Below are 20,394 nucleotides of genomic sequence, written 5' to 3' on the forward strand. Positions count from 1 at the left end.
TGTGCTGCTGTGGCCAGTGAAGTGCACGCCATCGTGTTGACAAGCGCTCGGCGGCTCGCCGGGAGCCTGCTGTCCAAGCACGCCTTATCACAGGAGCATTGACCTTTTACTGCAAGTACCTGCCTCCGCCGCTGTCTCCGCCTTTTCCGTGTCGCTGCCTGCCCCCCCCATCTGCTGCTCCGTCAGACCCCCTGTCTCTCTCTCTCTCTCTCTCTCTCTCTCTCTCTCTCTCTGCGTCTCCGTGTGTCCTGCTGCTGACATCAAGCTCTTTACTGTTTCCATGTATCATCTGTTTGGATCCCCTTCACTCTCTGTTAACCTTTTATCATCATCATCCTCTCTTTGCCTGAGTTTGATTTAAAGAATAACTTCCCACATAATTTTGGCGGCCTGTATTTCTAAATATCCGCAAATTCCAGAAATCTCGAGAACCATTCTTCTTATCAGCTTCACACTTGTCTTGTGTATTATCAAGGGCCCAAGGAATTTCAGTGTTGTATAAGGTGCAATTTGGACAAGTGATATGCTCAATGTTAATATATTTTGAATAAACAGGAGACCAGATGCTGACGATCACAACTGATTCTCCAGTTCAAGGTTCTGCATCCTGAGTTGGACTTTGAACAAACAGGTGAACGGCTTTTTGTTCAGGTTCAGAGTTCAATCTTTACTTCCTGCAGCTCAATGTTTCAAACAAAAACTAATGTATGTTACAGACTTATTTTGTCTGAGACTTCATTTCTGAACAGTGGGAGGAAGTGGAAACGCGTCGTCCATCTTTATAAACACTCAATGGAAGTCAATGATGGGCTTATTCATACATTTACAGATTTTGAGTTATTACTTGTGAATCTCAGGTTCATAACTGCGGAAATAATGATCAGCACATAATTAATAACCTCTCACACTGGAAACAGCAGCATGTTAAGTTGTGAAGCCGTGGATCAGAACAGAGGAAAATAACACGAATGTATAAAACGGCTTTGTAGGACAGACGATGAAGACGACACCATGTTGTTAAATCTGAGCTGAAGCTGTATCTTCTGGTGGCAGATGGTTTGTAATTAAATTTAAAGATGACCAGAGGAGAACTGACCCCCAGGCGTTATAGTGGAAAAATACAGAGTGTATAGAAACTGAGGTTTTTGAACATCTCCTCAGACTGAAGCCTCTAATTCTCTCCACTGCACTGAGGCTCTATAGTAAGTTAACCTCATGTAACCTTACTAATAACCTGCAGGAAGTTTGTGTTGGTCTTTAATCAGCGTGTTTACAGGAGCCGCTCGCCAGGACGTGGATGAAAAGATCAGAGTTGTGGCATTTTCGTAAATACACTGTGATGTATTAGTGCGCCGCTGTTCTCTGACCAATCATTTGTCTGGCTGACGTTGTGAAATGAACTCGGCTGTTGGACACGAAAACAACTTGATCATTTCTGCCGACTGTTGCCCGAGCGTGTGTGTGTGTGTGTGTGTGTGTGTCCCTTGTGTTTGTGATTACATTTGCAAAAAACGATGATTCGCTATTTTTCTTCCACATGTGTGTGTATACGATGCATAGTGTGTGTGTGTGGGTGTGTGTTTATTTGTGTGTGTGTGCACGTCCCCTATGGCTTCTGTCTATAGAGGCAGAAAAATGAATGGAGCCCTGTGAAACACTGTTGATTACACATCTTCTCTGCCACACAGAAAACAGGAGAAATGAGGAGCAGAGGCAACGAGCGCATGAAGAACAGAGGTGAAGACACGGATGGAGCAACAGTATGAAATGAAATGTAAACGTCCTGGAGGTTTGCACTGACAGCGACTTCACAACAAAAAAACACCATGTTTTCACCACATTTTACACAACAAATACTTTCACCTCAAAAACATAGTAATACCCAACAAAACTGGTGGGTGGGGTGGGCCTTGAATGGCGCCTGATTGGTCGTCTTAACTAACCCGTTTTGTAAAATCGTCTGGCTTAAGGCCAATTTATGCCTCTCCGTTTCTTCTATTACGGACAGATAAGATCGCCCTATCCGTCGTGAAACGCCCTCTCCGAATGCTTCGTACAGCTTTTCGTACACGTCTGATTTTTCTAACTATCTGTCTTCATGTTGGAGACCCGACGGACCGCTCTTGGCTGTGATTGGTCCGCGAACTACATCATTTCTGTATGACGTCATTTCCGTATTTCCGGACCTCAAACTTCCTGTTTACTTCCTGTTTACTTCCATGTAGCATCAAACCCAAACACAACTATGATTCTACGATTAATGTGACGTGTGTGTTAAGCCAGCGGAGTTGTCCGGCTGACGGTGGCTCGTTAGAGCACTGAGGGCATGTGTGCACGGTCACATACGGTTATAACGAGCTTTCAAAACGGCGCTAGCAGGCTAGGCTAGCGGGCTAGGCTAGCCACCATGCTAACTGCGGTGGTAACAGTGCAAGAACCCGCGGTCACGACTTTAATTCCACTTCTATCATGACACTGTTTCTATAATACCGTCAGGTTAGAAGCAAACACTGGATAGTAGTAGTTAGTGTCGGGAGTCCCTGCTGACTGTGTGTGGAAGCTGGGGGGAGCTAGCTCCGGGTAGCTTCTAGCTACATGTAGCCTCAAGCAGATTCAAGCTGTGGAATCAGCAACACAGTTCGGAAACAAGACCGGGGAACCGCTGCGCTAAGAAACGATTACATCAGCATCTTGACCCGCTGGGTGTCACTGTATTTAGTTCTGTTAGTTGCCATGGTTCAGTGTGTGGGAGAAAAGCTAACATGTCAACAGAGACACGTGGACTTCTTCTTCCCAAATGTGGTAGGCTTCTCTGAGCTCGTCTTCCGTTGCGCCACCTATGGGTTTGGCGGTGAATTTTTTCCGGACGTAGACTGACGGAGAAGTAAAAATCAAAAAGAGTCTTTGCCCCCTGCTGAGAACTCTCCGAGAAACGGACACGTAGTAGTATATAAGAGCCTTTAGTGCATTTGTCTAATCGACTCTGGTCTTTAGACGAGTGTGAAAACACAGGCAACAACAATCTGCTGGTGCCTTTGAGTTCCTTGAAAAAAACTAAACTATTCTGTCGTGTTTGGCGGAAAATAACCAATCATCTAAGAGAAATACTTCTTGTTATTACAGTTTGTCAGGTTGTGTCTATGAGGCTTCATTTGTAATTATTTCCAAAAGGATCAATAGGTAAAGTGAGTCAACCAGCACATGCACCCAGAGGTGAACGAGACAGGAAATAACCTTCCATGTCATGTTTGTTGACAAACAGGTTGCATATACTTCAGTTATAACCAATAGTAATAATATACATATATATATTTATATATATATTTGTGTTTGTATTTCTTAAGATCCTTGCTTGAAAAGAGAGCCACAAGGAAGTGAGCAGAGAGAGAGAAGGAGAGACGAAGGGAGAGAGACAATGTAAACTTGCCGTTCGGCTCCACTTCCACTTCCCCCAAGCCACACCCATATTCCCTCATCCCCATTGTGATTGGCCGCACTGCCAGCAACAGTCTGCTCTCCATCCTCCCTCCTCCGCTCCCTCGCTTCCTCTCTCACTCACTCTGGAGCGAGTGAATGAGTCCAGTCAGACACAAGCTGTTTAAAACAGTGCAGCCTCTCTCTCTCTCTTACACGCTCTCATCATCTCTCTCTCTCGCTCTCTCTCTCTGTCCTTTCCCGTCTCAGGAGCAGACAGTCAGCCGAGCATCGGCACGGCAACAGAGGACAGAGGAAACGACGTTGACAACAACTCAACACTGAGACCATTCACAACAACAGCAACAACACCAGTAGTTCAAAGCAGAAGCAACAGATTGCTCCTCAGTTGCGATTGTTCCTGCAACTGATGCTCGGGAATCGGAGAAGCAGCAAAGCAGCAGCCGTCTCCCGGGGGGTTTGAAAGTCAGGTTCTCTGCTCCTCTGCTGTGCCGGAGCACGAGGAAACGACAACGGCAACGAGAAGCTTTGATTCAGCCTGAGAGCAACACGTTCTCCAGCTGGGCGTCAACATCACCTCTACCACCAGCAGCGTCTCCTCCCATCCTCCCTCCCTCCGTCCGTCCTCGGAATCTGAAGAACGACCTGAGCAATCACAGGTGGAGGACGAAGGATCGACATGCAGAGTTCTGGGAGTTTCGCCGTGAAACCAAAAAAGACGAGATAAGGTTTTTTATCGGCGTAAAGACGGAGGTAAGATTCAGACGTCAGGAAGTCCGTCAGACTTCTGAGGAAGAGGAGGAGGATGCGCACCAGCATCTGCCTGAGAGCGGAAGCAAAACAAGAATCCACAAACTAGAGACGGGATGACAGCAGGACGGAGATATAACTCTGCCCAACAAAGCCAGAGATAACATTCAGTTAATTCCATCACAAACAGAAACACGTTTTGGTGCCCAGTTCTGTTTCTGGGATGATTCTGCACCAGTGGAAGTTGCGTCTCATCTGATGCATCAACATCCACATCGACCTTTGACGTCACCTTTTCCCGCCACTTTCACCGCCAGAAAGTTCTTGCGCCGATTCCGGTCGGTGTGAGAGTCTTGGGGGGGTTTTTTTTTTGCGCGACTCTTGTTTTTCGGGGTGAGGTGGATCTGCCGTCGGGGGCAGCTGATCGCCATCCAAGACGCCGCGCGCCGTACTCCGCGTGAAGAATGCCCAGCCGCGGTTGGCCAAGCCGGCCGACCCGGGCCCGACGGCGGGCCTGTACATGGAGCGATCGCAGAGTCGCATCAGCCTGTCGGCGTCCTTCGAGGCCCTCGCCATCTACTTCCCCTGCATGAACTCCTTCGACGAGGATGATGGGGGTGAGTGGGAATGACACACACGTGCACACGCACACATGCCCACACACAGGCACACAACCACAGCAAGATTGAGAGGCCATACATAAAACATGGGACACGCAGCACGACATTTGTCACCTCAGTAAGTCACAATGCAAAACACACACGTCCTGTAAAAACATTGTGTAGTGTTCCCGTTCATGTTGACACATTCTTACCCCAATATGCACAATTTACATTTCTATTTAATGATGTTTAACGTAAGTAAGTGCTTGATCCTCCGGGTCCTGCCGACATCATTTAGAGCTCAAACAATTAACTTATTAATGGATGCATCAACCCAGAGAATATGAATCGTCAGCGGTTTGTGTTTGTGGATGGAAGCCAGTAAAGAAGAGGACAAACATTCTCTGGCTGCAGCTTCTGAAAAGAAGTGATTTGGTTATTTTGGCATTAAAATTAAAATATGTTGCTTCCTGGACGGAACCAGACTGGAAAACTGCAGATTGTTCACTGACCTGAGGTTTTGTTGTGAAAATGATTCATATGTGATTCTGAATATAATGGAAAGATTAAATGCGAGTGAAAATATGTGTTAGTTGTTAACGTTGAGATATGATGTGATAAACCGGGACATAGAGTCACATGTCCGTCTATAGGGTTTGGATTTAAATAGATTAAATAGAACTGTGTCTGTGTGTGAGTGTGTGTGCTTGTGTGTGTGTGTATGTGTGTGTGTGTATCCACATGTGTGTCCATACTTACTTGACTATCTACAACTATGGTAGAATCTGATCCCATGTTTTCGCTGCACACCTGAGGTTACGTCAGTTCTTCTCTGATGAGATCAAATCCTCGAATCGAAAAGCATCCGATGATGTAACATGTTTTAATCTGAACTGGTTTTATTCATTACGTTGCTGCTTATTTCCCGTCATATGATTCCAAGTGTACATGCTGGAAAACGTTGGTACCGGATTGTTCTGAAGTACAAGATAACGGGTATTATGAGTGAAGGCCTATATAAGTACAAGTATACGAGTACCTCTGGAAAAGCAAGTAGCAGCAAGTCCTGTTAAAAACAATCGAGTATATGGACAATTCAGCAATTTGATGTTTTTATGAATAAACACGTTGATTGACAAAAGATGACAGGAGCGACCCGACATGACAATAGAACCAGAAATGGAAGCTAGTGTTGCTAAATTAGCAGATTCTTTTTAAACCTTCTTTTCACCTTGTGATGTACAAATGTTCATCGTACGAGTTTGACTGAACAAGCTGCAACAGAACATTAAAGGGTCAGTGACAAATAAGGGTTGGCATCATGAGAAATTCAAAAATGTTTCAAAAACCTATTTTAAAAAGCATGAACCAGGTGGATGTAGGTTTGATAATTGGTAAGTGTACTCGGACATTTGTTTTCTTATATGCAGTTCCTCCTGAGAATATCCGGAGGTTCTGTGGAGTTCAGTGACGCAAAGCAGCTTCAGTCGGTTTGTTTCTCAACACCACACGTTCACATCCACTGATAAGTTTGGTTTTTAAATGTTATATTTAATGATGTATAATCAAACCAAATAATAATAAACAAAAGCACAAAATAGCAGAGTTTGTATGCTGCATATTTTGGCTTGTTTTCTAGATAGCGTGAGGAAAGCAGAGACACGTCGTCCATCTTCATTCACAGTCAATAGCTTTGTCATACATGGACATTTACTTCATATCTTGAGATTTGTTTTTTCCTCTTTTAATTCTGAGATTCGTGAAGTTTTAAAAAAACGCCGTTCATTTGACTTTCGTCGTGTTTGTTTCAGCTTCTGGATCATATATCGATTCAATGTGTTTAGTTACTTAAATTTCCTCTACTACTGGAACCCAGTGATGTTGAAGCATCTCAGCGTTAAACTACATAGACACATCCTGACCAACGCCTCCAAGGTTCATGTTTGTGTTGACTGAGGCCAAACAGAGGAGTGTGATGAAGGGCAGCTCACTGGGCAGCTTGAATCCTCCGTACGGATTCCAACCTGTCGATGTGATTCTGGGCGTGTCCACGCAAAACAAAACCAATAACAATCAAAAGCCCTTTAAACGCCCATTTGTGCGTTCACAAATACAAACGTGTGTTACCAGACCCACACACACACACACACACACATGTGAGAGCAGTGTGTGAGGTAATCAGAGCAGAGCGGCAGGCCGGGGTTTGTGGCTCTCAGACTAATTAAATGCTAATATGGCTTCTGATTGTGGCTGACTGCAGCTAAATAGAGGCCTGATTGCAGGTTAATTCTCTCTCTCTCTCCCGCTCTGTCTCATTGTCTCTCGGCCGAGCTTTCCCCTCTCTCTCTCTCCATCCTCCGGTCACTCTGTGGTCTCATAATCCTGTTTGCAGGTTAACTCCTTTAAATTGGGCTTTAATCACTTTCTCTTTTCATTTCTTTGTCTTTTTTCACTGTCTCCTCACATCTCTCCCTCTGACCTGGATTTGATTTTGCTGTTATTCCTCTCTCGTCTCGCACACGATCAACCCACACACACACACACACACACACACACAGTTACACACACACACACACACCAACAAATGTGTTATAGCGGCTCAGGCGTCAGACTGACAGCTGAGGTGATTCTCCTGCATCACACAGTAAATGTAAAACCTGACGAATTAAATGTTCTCATCCGTATCATCCGACTGAAAACAACATCCATGGTCCACTGTGGTTAAAGCAGAAACTCAGTCACACTCACATTTGTTCACAGTAGTGTTGTGGTTTCCAGACATTATTTACAGTCCCTTAGATCTTCTGTTCTTTCACCTCTGGTAATGTATTTTCCTACATTTCCCAGAAGGCTTCTTGATAACTGCCCGATCACATATGTCTACTTATGGTCGTGAGCTGAGGATTTTAAAGTTAAGTGATAAGGTCGATGAAATAGGAAACCAGTTGCTACATTTTATTTGAACCTGTTTCCTGCCTGTTCAATGCTGACAATAATTTCCTTGCAAACATTAACGTATTACTACATGACTTTATAATGTCATGATGACGTCATACCTTCCTCTTTATCATAAATAATTTTTTCAATCCAAGCTAGTTGAGTCTATCGTCCCATAAGATGCAGAGATTCTTCCTCAAATGTTATTTTGCACATTATTTTGTTGCCCTTTGATTGATCTGCCCTAAAAGTGAATCATCTGGTGATTCACTTTCAAGCAATAGTCACAACAAATTTGGTGAAAATCTATACATGTGTTGATGAGTTATTTTGTACATACACACACAGACAAGGGCAATACAAATAGTCCAAGAAGATGTTTACTTATGTTTTTAGCTGCTCGGACCTATAAAATTATTCTCATGTGCTGAGTCCCAATGACAGAGCGATTCACTTAAATACTTGGCGCTGTAGCAGAGGCCTGTACAGTAGATCTGTCTTTCACGTAACTTTCATTAATCATGAAGCTCCTCAGGATCTCCAGGTGACCGACCCTCGTTCTGTGAATCTCGTCCTGATTCAGCGCTGCAGACTCACATCTTTGTCACGGACTCAGCTGCACACAATTCAAACTGCCAACACAATAATCTTCACTTTGAACAAGTGATTTATGTGCTTGTTGAAGAGTTGTTCACACTCCTCACAGTGATTTATGTGATTTATCGACTCCATGAAGTGTTGACTCACGACGAGTGGATCTGCAAGGAAGACTTCAAGTTTCACACAATGAAAATACTCAAGTATCTAAACTAACAGTAGTTACTAAACGTTCACTATACTATACTTACCATATACAATATTTATACTTAGTACACTTCAGTACAAATCCCACATCACAATACATCTTATGATACTTTAACTACAGTGTACATAGGCAAATGTATAGATTTATAAATATTTTATAATAAATACTATTTAAGTGATTCAAGGAGAAGTAGCCCCCCCCCCTTCTCTTGTTCTGGCTTGTTTCTTCAATTAAAATACAACCTCTAAATATATACGAGCAGAACAGGAGACAAACTTAGATTATGTTTTGTTCACTTCTCTGTTCGTAGATCAAATATTCACACAAGGACAGAAAAAAGATTTTAACATTGTGAGGATTTTAACAATTTAAATTTTTCATACTCACATTAGATATCGGTTTATTAGTCGCACGGTGGGGAAATGAGCCGTGTTACAAAGTGGATATTAAAACTAGACACTACATACAGTTAAAACATACAATCTAAACAGGTTATAGCAGCATTGCACACATATGAAATGAATTTACACGGATAGAACATGATTATTATCCTGTTGAATTATTTGAAAACCTGCGTGAGGTGCATGTGGTCTCCGAAGGCTGAGGGTCAAGTTTCTATTTGAGACGAACGTCAAAGGGTCCTTCAGAATCCAAGTTCCCCCCCCGAGACACTGAGACTGTTTGTAGATCGATAAGTTGTGAGAGTGTCGGCTAAACGACTCTGTGACGTACGAACACGCATCAGGTACGACGGCATCGAACCAGCAGCAAACAGTAATGAGACTTGTTGTGGGAGGAACTGGAACATAAATCTTCCACAAATTAGGAAGCGAAGGGAGGGAGGGAGGGAGGGAGGGAGGGAAGGAAGGAAGGAAGGACAGGCGGAGATGGGAGGAGGAAGCTGAGGTGGAGGGATGAGAGAAGAAGGGAAATGGCTGCAAAGAGGCAGTTAGAAATAGAAAAGGAAAGCAGCATCAATCATAGATCAACCAGCTAGAGAGGGGTAGATGGAGGGATGGGAGGGAAGAGTGATGGAGGTGGAGGAGGCTGGAAGGAAGGAAGGAGGGAGGGAGGAAGTGAGAGTGGAAAAAATAAAAATGACTGTCTTTCCTCATCACCCTTACATTTCCTTTCTCTTGCATCGTCCTTCCGTCAACCCTCACCGGCCTTATCTTCCCTCTGTCATCCCTCCATCTTCATTCCTGCCTTCAGAGCACAGGAGGTCCGGCGCAGGGAGGACAGAGGAATAGGAAGAGGAAGAGGAGGGGACGGCACAATAGTCCTTTCTTTTTTGTAATGAAAGATTTTAAACAAAGACGTGCAAAGATTTCCTTCCTTAGTGATTTGTGGCCACGGTGACGTGAAAAGGGCGGATTCCTGTGTCAGAGGCACGAGTTATAGAGGAGAGAGAGAGAGGGGGGGGGGATGAACGAGAGGAGGAGCGAGGTCCCTGGTGAGCTCCTGAGCTGCAGAGCCGACCCAGAAAAGTCAGGAGTAAAAAATGGACTGCCAGGAAAGGAGGTCTATTCTATAGGGAGGAGGAGGAGTTGGAGGAGGCGGAGGAGGAGGAGGAGGAGGAGGAGGAGGAGGAGGAGGAGGAGGAGGAGGAGGAGGAGGAGGAGGAAGAGCATCATTTGTTATACTGAGGGTTGTGGTCGGCAGCAGCAGGGAAGGTGCTGTTCAGCTGCTCTTGAGTCGGATGCAGGAGCTGCACCTGTTGTTTGAACAGTTTCTCACGGCAACGTGAGCATCAGCAGCTGCAGCCGGTCCCAGAGGTTCAGTGAAGGTGATACAGTCATGTGACCTCAAACAGATCGGATTCTTTACATGAGAAAGATCTTACTGTAACGGCCCCCCCGCTTCTCCATACAAACTTCTGAGTCTCTTGAACTGATGTTACACGGCTCTTTATTTTTGTATCTGGTTTGCCGTAGTAGCACCGTAAAACTGTAATGACAGTTACAAGTTACAAAGATTTTAATCATTAAAACCAAACACGAACGTTAAAATACAATGAACAAACAAATCGCCACGTGAGACACATCTGACTCGTTAACGTGACATAGCGACTCCCTTCCGCACTACCCGCAGCAAAGTGAATGGGACCAGCTTCCTTAACTCGTTCCGCTTGGCGAGGGGTGTTAAGCTAAAGTTGTTTGGATGGTTCTTTCGGTCCGAGAAATGCCGCAAAGCTGGCGTCCGGTTTGGTTTCCTATCTGTGCCGGGCTGACGGCAGGTATTTTATTGCACCGGGGCGGAAACGAGGGATCAGGTGTGTCGAATAAAACCATCCGCTCCTTTGCTGCAGGTAACTATGCGAGGGGAGTCGCTACGTGTAAAAGACAACGAAAATAACCCAAACCGTAGTTGAACATAAGAACAATAACCCTAAAATAAAAGAATAAAACAGTCTGCATAAACTGGCCGGTTTTGCTGACAGTTACACTTACTTATACTCGTCTCAGACTCGATGACCTGGTCCGACTGTTCCCAGGTGTTACAAGATGAACTGAACTCTAAACCTGGCTCTATTCTCATCGCTAGCTTCATTGTCAAAATAAAATAAAAATAAATTTGCCCGTTCACGCAGGCGTCTTGTTTCCATCACTGGTGATTGGAGCCATTTGACCCACGAGTCAAAGCTGATTGCATCCAACACAAAAGCAAGATGTGAGTGGGTGTTGCTGGTTTTTTTACAAGTGGGAAAGAGGCTTAATTTCCTATTTTTAATTAAGAAAACTTCATTAGGAGATTTAATGAACCCACAGCCCGGACGACAAAGATTTTCTCTGCTGTGAACAAGAACATCCGATGCCTTTATAAATAATCAGCCGGATTTTAAACGGTGTGATTAGTTTGATTCGACCTCATAAACTCCTGAGATCCGGTGGAGATTGAAACAAAGGTGATGGAGGTCGAGGTCGAAAAAGTAAAAAAACAGAAAAAGGAGAATTGAACGAGGGAATGGAAGAAAAGAGGAGGATATATTATTGAGCGCTGCACCTCCAGCGAGCTCGGCCGTCCTGACGGGCGTCGTTGTGACAGATTGAGAGCAGGAAGTCCGGTTGTCATGTGAACTTCAAGTGGAGACAAACGAGACGAGCAGCGGTGAAACCTCTTCAAACACAACGTTACATCGTGAGTGACAGCTTCGCTCTCAACGCCACCGACGATTAACAGCGGCGCTTTGTGTCGGAATGACAGGAAATCACAGGGAGGCAATTTGAATGTGTTGATCTGACGAGTCACCTCCCATTGTCTGAGCTGACGGGTGAAATCCTCCCTCTGCTCGGGAACATCGTTAAATCGTCTGATACGAAAGAGCGTTAGCGTTGAAATACAAACATCACTGAAGAAGAGACTTTAAACGACGGGTTCTTATATCTTCTTTTCACTTTGACTAGTATTTCAAATCTCCCCCTAATTTTCTTCTCGTTTGACTTCTCTTGATTTTCTGCTCTCTTCTCCTCCTCCTTTCAATCTTCTCCTTCACCTGCTGCTCTCTCCTTTGTCGTCATCCCTCCCGCTAACACTCTTCCTCTCACTCTTTTCTTCTTCTCCCATCACCTCCCTCTTCACCTCTTATCTGCACACTTCTCCTTTTATCTGCCTACTTTCAAAAATATTGAAAACTTTAAGAAAAAAACAGTTTGAAAGCATAAAGCATACAAAGTGTCCAGAGTCCTCAGATCATTCGCTGTTTCATATCTCATGTTTTATAGGAAATACAATTTCTATAATCTCGGCATCGCTCCATAATGTGATTGGTCGCATTTACTGCAGCTCAACCACCCGCGCAGCTAGCTCGTTAGCTTCTCTACCAGGATGGAGTGACTCCTGGGGTTGGTTGGCCAAACAGAGATCCAACTGTTCTGTCAGGCCTGGACTGGAATGAGGACTCAGAAGCAGAGAATATCACGTACCAGCACACTTTATTGATTTCAGAACCTCAATGCAGAGTGACAAACAAGAAGGCTATGAAAATCTCACTAACTATATATAATAATATAATACTTGGCAAGCAATAACTGGGGAAAAAGAACTTCCTAATAAATACAAAACATACACTAGAAAAAGAAAAAGCTTTTAAACATAAACCACTCCCGAAGGAGGACAAACAAATGGCAAGAGCAAGAAATCAAAAGCGCTCCCGAAGGAGGAAAACCAAACTACTAATAAATGGGGCAAAAGAAAAGGCTCACCTAAACAGGAGGCTCAACAAACTAACTAAATCTCTCTTAACATAAATCGCTCCAAAAGGGAGGAAGAAAAACAGTTTACAAACAACACAAAACAAAGCTAAACTGGAAAACTTTAACAAACAAAAAATCACTCTCAAGGAGGAAACCGAAAACAACTTACGTGGCGTAGCAAGAAACTCTTTGGCAAAAACGACAATGACTGTGGGTAAGGCTTAGGTGCACGAACAAGAACGAAACACTTCGGCACAAGACAAAGGGGAGACGCAGACTATAAGCACATGAGGGTGAAGGGAACAGGTGGAAACAATCAGAGACAATCAGACCGGTGACACATGAGGAAGGGCAAGTGACCTGAAACGAGAGGAGAGTTAGGATTTCAAAATAAAACAGGAAGTTACGAGACAAAAACCCCAAGACAAGACAAACCTCACCGCGGTGTGACATGTTTAAACCTTCGTCACTCAAGATTCTAACAACGGATCTGAAGGAGCTTTCGGGAGAGTTACGTTTCACCGTTTGAAACGGTGACAACGTCAAAGATGATGCAAACGACCGCCTCTCTCCTCCACCTCTTGTTTCTTTAAGCTGTGACATTTGTGTGTGTATTCACGACGGAACAATACAAATACACACATTGTGTAACACACGTTCGTCTCTCTCGTGTCCCATTTGCTAATTAAATGTAGTGGAAAAAAAACCAGATGGAAAATCTGAAATAAATGAGCTTCATGGGATTCTCCGATGTAATCTGCTCTCCCTAATGAATCTAATTGACTGTGGTAATCTGCTTACATCACACTTGTGTCACCGTCTGACAAACCTCAAGTCACCAGATGTTTCGTCTCTCGTCACGTACTTTTCTAAATAAACCGATGTCGAATTTCACTCTCTAATTTTTTTAATTTTTTAATTTTCATGTCAAAAAAACAAAAGAAGCTGCATCCACACCGGCGGCGTCTCCCTCTGCCTCGGTGTGATAATGAAGTGAATGTGAGGACACGTAGAGAACGGCCGTCTCTTTATGACGAGGCGTGAAGCGCTGCCGACTGAACCGAGGGCCGAGCAGTAAAAAAGCACTTTCCTCCAGCACACAGCTCTTTATTGCTGCTCGCTGCCGCGTCCGCTCATTATTTGGCAACGAGCTGTTTGTTGCACCCGGTGTTTACGAGCGGGGGGGGGCATCCGGCAGCGCGGCGCTTTCTGTGTTTAAAGATACGCCCTGTGATTTTGTTACCCCGCACTAAATGTCCTCCATGTTTTCTCTCCGCTCAGTGAACAATGATACTTTCATATATTCTGATGAATTTCAGAGATAATAACTTCTTTTTTATATTTATTGACTCGCGTACACAATTTCTTTTCAGATTAGTTTTGCGTTTGACTGGTTCTAAACATCATAATGGAATTTGAATTGTTTGTTTTTGAAAACGAATTTGGTCTATTATTGATAATATATGAGCACAATAAAAGGAAAAATAACTTAATATCTCTATCTCGAATTTCATAACTTAATTCTATTTTTGTTTTTGAGTTGAAAGGTCATGACAGCTCCCCAAAATGTGTTGATCGTCCCCGGGCTACAGGATAGGTCATAAACTGTCCCTCCTCCATGTTAATGGATGGGACATGGACCAAATTTAAAGGCTAAATGTCACTATACTTTTTTTAAGTCATTTTTTGTTGTTTTTATCGCACTAATATTTGTGTTAGTGTTATTTTGGCCTTATTTTTGTACAGTCGGAGGAAGAGGAAATGCGTCAGCCATCTTCATTCAGAGTCCGTGTGCCAGGGACACTCAGCAGGGACTCGTTTTACTCACAGATGTCCATCAGTAAAAGTGATCAATTACTCAACTATACTTTAAGTGTATCGGGCTAAAAACTCAAAAGGTAATAACCGAAATAAAAGCAGAGGTTGTGAGGCAGCCATTAATTTGCAGCGTTGTGAGAACGTTAGCTGAGCCTCAGTCACACATGGCTTCATCCCTGGAGCGTCTTCTGGGATCTGCTCCGAGCGGTGGCAGCTGGGAGGATCTGAGGACGCTGACGTCAGGCTGTTTATACATTATTTATTTGCACAGGCTTTAATATCTCCTGTGAATATCATTTCCATACACAGACTGAGGCCTCTTATTGCTTTGAATTAAATATAAAACCTTGTTTAACTGTGTAGTTGGGATAAAGGCGTTTATACGGTGAGAGATGGAGATATAATTATTAGGAAGTAAGGAGAGAGAGAGAGATGGAAGAGTTATAGTTTGAAATAAATACAACAATAAGGGACTGACAGCATCACTAAAGCATCATCATAATAGGGATAGAACAGAAAGATGAAATATTTGTTCTCGTCCAAAGTCCTGCTGCCGCTGAAGCTCGACAACAAACTGATGAAGTTTGTTTCACTGCAGTTCCTTATCTTTTCCGTGAGACAGACGAGAAATAAAAAGAGACACTGGGAATAGTTTCTCTGAATGGAAACGATCTTTAAACGTCAGTGTTTTCATTCTCTGTTGCGTACATAGTTTACTATAGTGAGGAGCGATGATTGGACAGTTTACATGTTGCTGCAGGGGCAATAAATCACCTTAAAATGGTGGGGGAGGGTATTCAATAAATTTGGCATGATTTAAAACACACACAGCCACACACCTACACACACAAAAAGCACAAGTGCTCGTACACACACGCCAAAGTCCTCTATTATAACTGGCACAGAGGTGATTGGTTCCCGCCACGGCCTGTGCTGAAACCACGGGGCAGCGCCGAGGACCGGCTCGTCCAAAAGGGACCTTTTGAAAATGAGGAAAAATGCCTGAGCAAGGACTTTAGGAAATGAAAAGGTTTCTGTGAAGACTCAACCCTAACAAAGACTTGATGAAATTAGGAAAACGCTGCAAAAGAGCTCCTGAAGCCAAGTTTAACTAATGAAATGGTTTCATATCGACAACACAGGCCATTTTTAACTGACCTTAAAAAGCACATTTTTTACGAGCATTGCTCACCACTGAAGTTCTTATCAAAGTTTATTTATCTGAGCTTTATCCGTATATTACCTCCAGACATTGTTTTATGGTTTTTCATAACAAATGTAATATGAGGATCATAAAATTCACACACCAGATTAAAATTTGTGTTAGTGAGTGTTTGTGTCTAAACAAAAGCAGCCGAGTCTCAGTGCAGCAGCTTGAAAACTCATTAACAACCCAATGATGAATGTGAACTTTTACCACAGAAAATGTTTAATCAATACAGAGGTTTAACCAGAGGATCGGCAGCTGAAGCCCGATCGATATCTTTCCCACAGATCACTGAGACGCTCCCTTTGCTCTGAGCCCAGACGGTTGAAAAACATCCACTTTAATTTTCAGGAGAAATTTTCCCCGGCAGGGAAGAGGAGGACGTGTGACATGTGGAATCAATCATCTCATGCACAGAAACAGTGTCTCCAGCTCTGAATCGATTCCTTCTAACCACATGGTGAACTTAAGTTTATTTTATAACACTGTAACATCAGTGCTGCTGTTATTTAAGATTTAAATTCCCTATTGATTATTTTAAAGGATATCCCAAATAATTATTGGCCAATGATGAAAGCAACAGGGTGTAAAATGTCACGAGAGTTGGGAGCATGGACAATATGACGGCTCCCCTAATGGCAGACTGCAGTATAGGTCATGTATCCCCATCTCCTCCATGTAAGCAAATGGGCCACGGACCAATGTTACATTTTCTTAAAGATGGTTTCTGTCATTTTTTTCTTTTTTTTTACTTTGTCTTCCTCAGGATTTTAAATAGAACATTAAATTAACTGAAACTTTAAATCAACAGCATCCCTCTTGAATGCAAAGACCAGTAGTTCCATTGTTTTGCTGTGTTTCAGTTTCTCTGGCTTTTCCAGAGAGCATAGCGCCAATTTCTCATTCTGACTGAGAGGGGCAGGATATTTACTCTTGTACTTTTGTGGTAGACAAGGAAGTGATGCATCAGGAAATGAGGTCCTACAGGAGTTATTCCACTGGGTAGTATGGCTTGTTTTTGTTCTACTGGCTTGCAGCACTCAGAAATGGTTCTTCACTAATGGTCTTCCGCTGTGCACCACGTCTTCTTGGCATATAGCATTTCTTATTAACATACGTTACCACATAAAGTAATTAAGCTCCGACTCCATCTTCTGGGCCCGCATCATTCTGCTTCGCCCATCGCTTTCAGTGCCAGGTTTCAAAACGCTGCTTCTTATTCATCTCCGGCCTTAGTCATCGCTCATCATCGGCTGTAGCACCTCAACGGGAAAGTAATTTTTCAAATGAGTGCCAAACTCTCTCAGTGCCTCCCAGGATCCTCTTTCTCCTCCGTCTCACTCTGACGAACACCTTACGCCAGAATCTCTCTCAGTTTGTAATGAATGGGCCGAGGGTGATGGAGCAATTTCACCCACTGGATATGGCAGTATATTTATTTTGTTCTATTTAACAACTTACTCATCCAAGATGCAGTATTATCCGGCCCTTGTTTCTGTCATTGTGTTGCTTGATTTAAAGAAGGAGAGAAGGTTTTATTAAGTGGTACAAGAGATGGAGAGATAACTTGCTGCTTGGAGAAATGACAGATAACTATTTTTTAAAAGAAAGCGGAAATGCAAGCATGTCTTTAATGAAGATGTATTTCTGGAAAGTTGTGAATCTCACCTGAAGAAGCATTTTGAGACGTCTTCTTTTTGTCCTAGACTGCGTGTGTGGAATTAGGTCAAGCTCAAATGCATCGTGATGTTTTATTCTTATTCTCCAGATGAGGAGACGAACCCAGACTGTCTTCATTATCTTCCAGGGCAAACTCAGTGTGGGGTTATGGGGCCAACACAGCATCAGATGTGTGTGAAGTTTGAGAGTTTTGAAATGTTCTTAAAGGAGTTCAAACGAGAAGGAAGAAGAGTCTGAACAATGCTTCAGTAAAACCAGCAGCGTTAGGAGCTCTTTGATTACCCCCCTGTGCCCACTCCCTTCCCCTGTGAGCTAGTCGTGGATCTATATACTAAATACTGACTTTGTATATGAGGCTGCTGTTCAAATGTATAGAAATGTTTAATCGATAGACTCGACAATGCTTTAACTCTCCACATCGCTAGACAAGCAAAACAACCAGGTAAAAAGCAAAGCTAACTTTTGCCACCAAGTTCAAGTGAAGTCGAAACATCTCAATTTCCCCCTGGTGCCTGGCTGCAGTATAGGTCATGAATATTTACCAAAAGATTGGCTTTAATGCTATAAATAGGAGATGTATCTTCCATCTTTATTAACGATCTGTGAATATTTTTGCTTTGGAGAGTTAGCATCTAAAAACATTCCTGCTGGATATTTAGTCTAGCGTAGCTGAATGTTAACACAAGCTAACATAGCCTTATTTGTCGTAAAAAACGATTTGACATTTTTACTTTTTCTTTTCTTACTTACGTAGAAGCATTAGCATGTTAAAACTTGCCAACATCCTATTCATCCTTCATACGCCTTTGTTTTTATTGAGCTTACACAGATATGTTTGTTATAAAACTATGTGACATTTTCACTTTGGATAACCTATCTCATATTTTATATTATCGTAGACCTAATATTATAGCAACTAACTAACGACTACTAGGTGTAGCCTGCAAAATTCTCTTGGAAAAATGGCTGCTAGAAACCATCGGCCCTTTGTGGTATTTTTCCTCAGAGGTCTAAATCAGTTCTGAGTCATTTACTAGGCCACCAGGTGCGACCCACCTCGTTAGCGTCTCCCTGTCTGTCAGTCAGTGTGTTGGCTGAATGGGGAGCAGCTATTTTTGTATCTGTTCTGCTTTCATTACTGTTCCTCTGCTGGGAGTCAAACTAATGAGTCCCCGCTCTCTGATTGCTACATCACAACTTTTTTGTGCGTCAGATCAGATACTTTTGTGCTACATCACAGTGGGCGCTCCGCAGCGCACACCGTGATCTACATTCACCAGGATACTTACGAGTGAAGTGTGTTATTTTTTCACGCATTTTTTTCTTTTCTTGAAGTACCTGTACAGAGCACAGAGGAAAGCAGATTGTGTTTGAGTAAAGTATGGTAATTAAATCTTTTCTTGCAGATGATTATTCATATTTTGACCTCAGTAAGACACAGATTTGAGTCACTGATAGGTTTGACAAAGGGTATCAGGTGGTGAAAGTGGATATTCACACACTTTCTGATTCCTGTGACTAGCGACATATGCTTCCAGATTTCATGTGAAGGGACCAGACCTAAAACACCTGGAAACAAATAAACAACAGCTGGGAGCAGAGGGAAAAAAGAGGTCCAGCGTGTATTTTCAAGCAGATGCTAACTTCTGCATTACAATCGAAAGAGATTTTTTTAGACCTTTTTTTTGTGAATTAACTGTCAGAGCGACCAAGGCTTCGTCATGCTGTGGATATTTTCCCCTTCATTTCAGAAAAACATCTGCGTCCACACAACCTTCATTTTACGAAACACAAGAATGACTAAAAAATCATACCTGTCCAGCAGGTGGTGATAAAGTCAACCTTAATGATTAATCAATTACCAGTGGAAACCGCAGTGGATTATCGAGTTGGGCAGATGGCTGTGAATGTCTGTAATGTGCTGCAGTGATGCTGCCATTGCTGTTGTTTCAGGGACGTGCTCATGACACAAAGCAACAGTGAGGATGTGTAAAGTTAACTGTGACGTTATTGTTTCCCAAATGCTCTGATTGACACCTGGAGGCACAGTAAACAGAGTATTTGAAAATGTGCACGTTGTTCTAGTGACGTGGATGAGAAGCGCAAAATATCTGCGTTTGCGGGAAGAGGGGATAATACTAGATGTTAAACAGCATAAAGACTTGGAGAGAGAGATGAGGAACAGAGGAGGAACCACAGGCCTGATGTTGTGTGGAAAGTGTCGGGATGAAGAGAATCAGTGTAGAAATATTGTAAATAAGAAAAGCTGCCGATCTGCTAAATTCTAATCTTTTATCCTGATTGCCTGGCAAGATTGCCTTTCACTCTGCGACAGATAAAGCATGTTGAATCGGATTGAATGGAACTGAGATAATATCCCATCAGCGGCATGGAAGGGTCGCAGCGGAACAGAACGGTTGATGTGTCTCCCGCCATTATCCACCTGCTGTGTTAGTTATGTAACTCTTACCCTGACTCAATGCAACACCTGTGAGGAGAGGTGACAGGAGGCTACACACACACACACACACACGCACACACACACACACACACACACACACACACACACACACACACACACACACACAGACACACAGGGTTGTATCAATGACTTCAGAGGACATTACATTGACTTGTTGGTAATGTGTGTCTGTGAATGTGTTTTTGTGTACATCTTGGCTGCAAGACAATTTCCCTGTATGGACAATAAACACATTGTTAATCTTTGTCGCCATAAGAACCACAGGTCCCCGTAATGTATAAAAAAGATCTAGGTCCCCACACTATGTGAAATACAAACACCACGCACACACCCATGTTGTGTTTCCTTCTCTTTGGGGACACTCACTGACGTATCTTAACCAAATAAAACCTGAAACAAGTTTTAACCTGAAAAACAAAACCAAATCTTAACCCTGAAAGTGAGAACTGGCCAAAATGTCCTCACTCTGGCAGGGCTTAGAATCA

At 43.1% G+C, this 20,394-nt stretch overlaps 1 protein-coding gene across 2 annotated transcripts in view; it reads left to right on the forward strand.

The window, feature by feature from the left end:
- The first annotated feature begins 4,705 nt into the window (after nucleotides 1–4,705).
- The window catches only part of rims4 (regulating synaptic membrane exocytosis 4), a 36,544-nt gene continuing 20,855 nt past the window's right edge, over nucleotides 4,706–20,394 (forward strand). Inside the window, exon 1 of one of the 2 annotated variants that reach the window (XM_061070518.1) lies at nucleotides 4,706–4,806. In XM_061070518.1, the coding sequence (XP_060926501.1) occupies nucleotides 4,706–4,806 (101 nt within the window). The remainder of the gene's footprint in view (nucleotides 4,807–20,394) is intronic. The other variant, XM_061070517.1, reaches the window with a different exon arrangement.

Source organism: Limanda limanda, chromosome 4 (assembly GCF_963576545.1).
Source record: "Limanda limanda chromosome 4, fLimLim1.1, whole genome shotgun sequence".
Lineage (NCBI taxonomy): Eukaryota > Metazoa > Chordata > Actinopteri > Pleuronectiformes > Pleuronectidae > Limanda > Limanda limanda.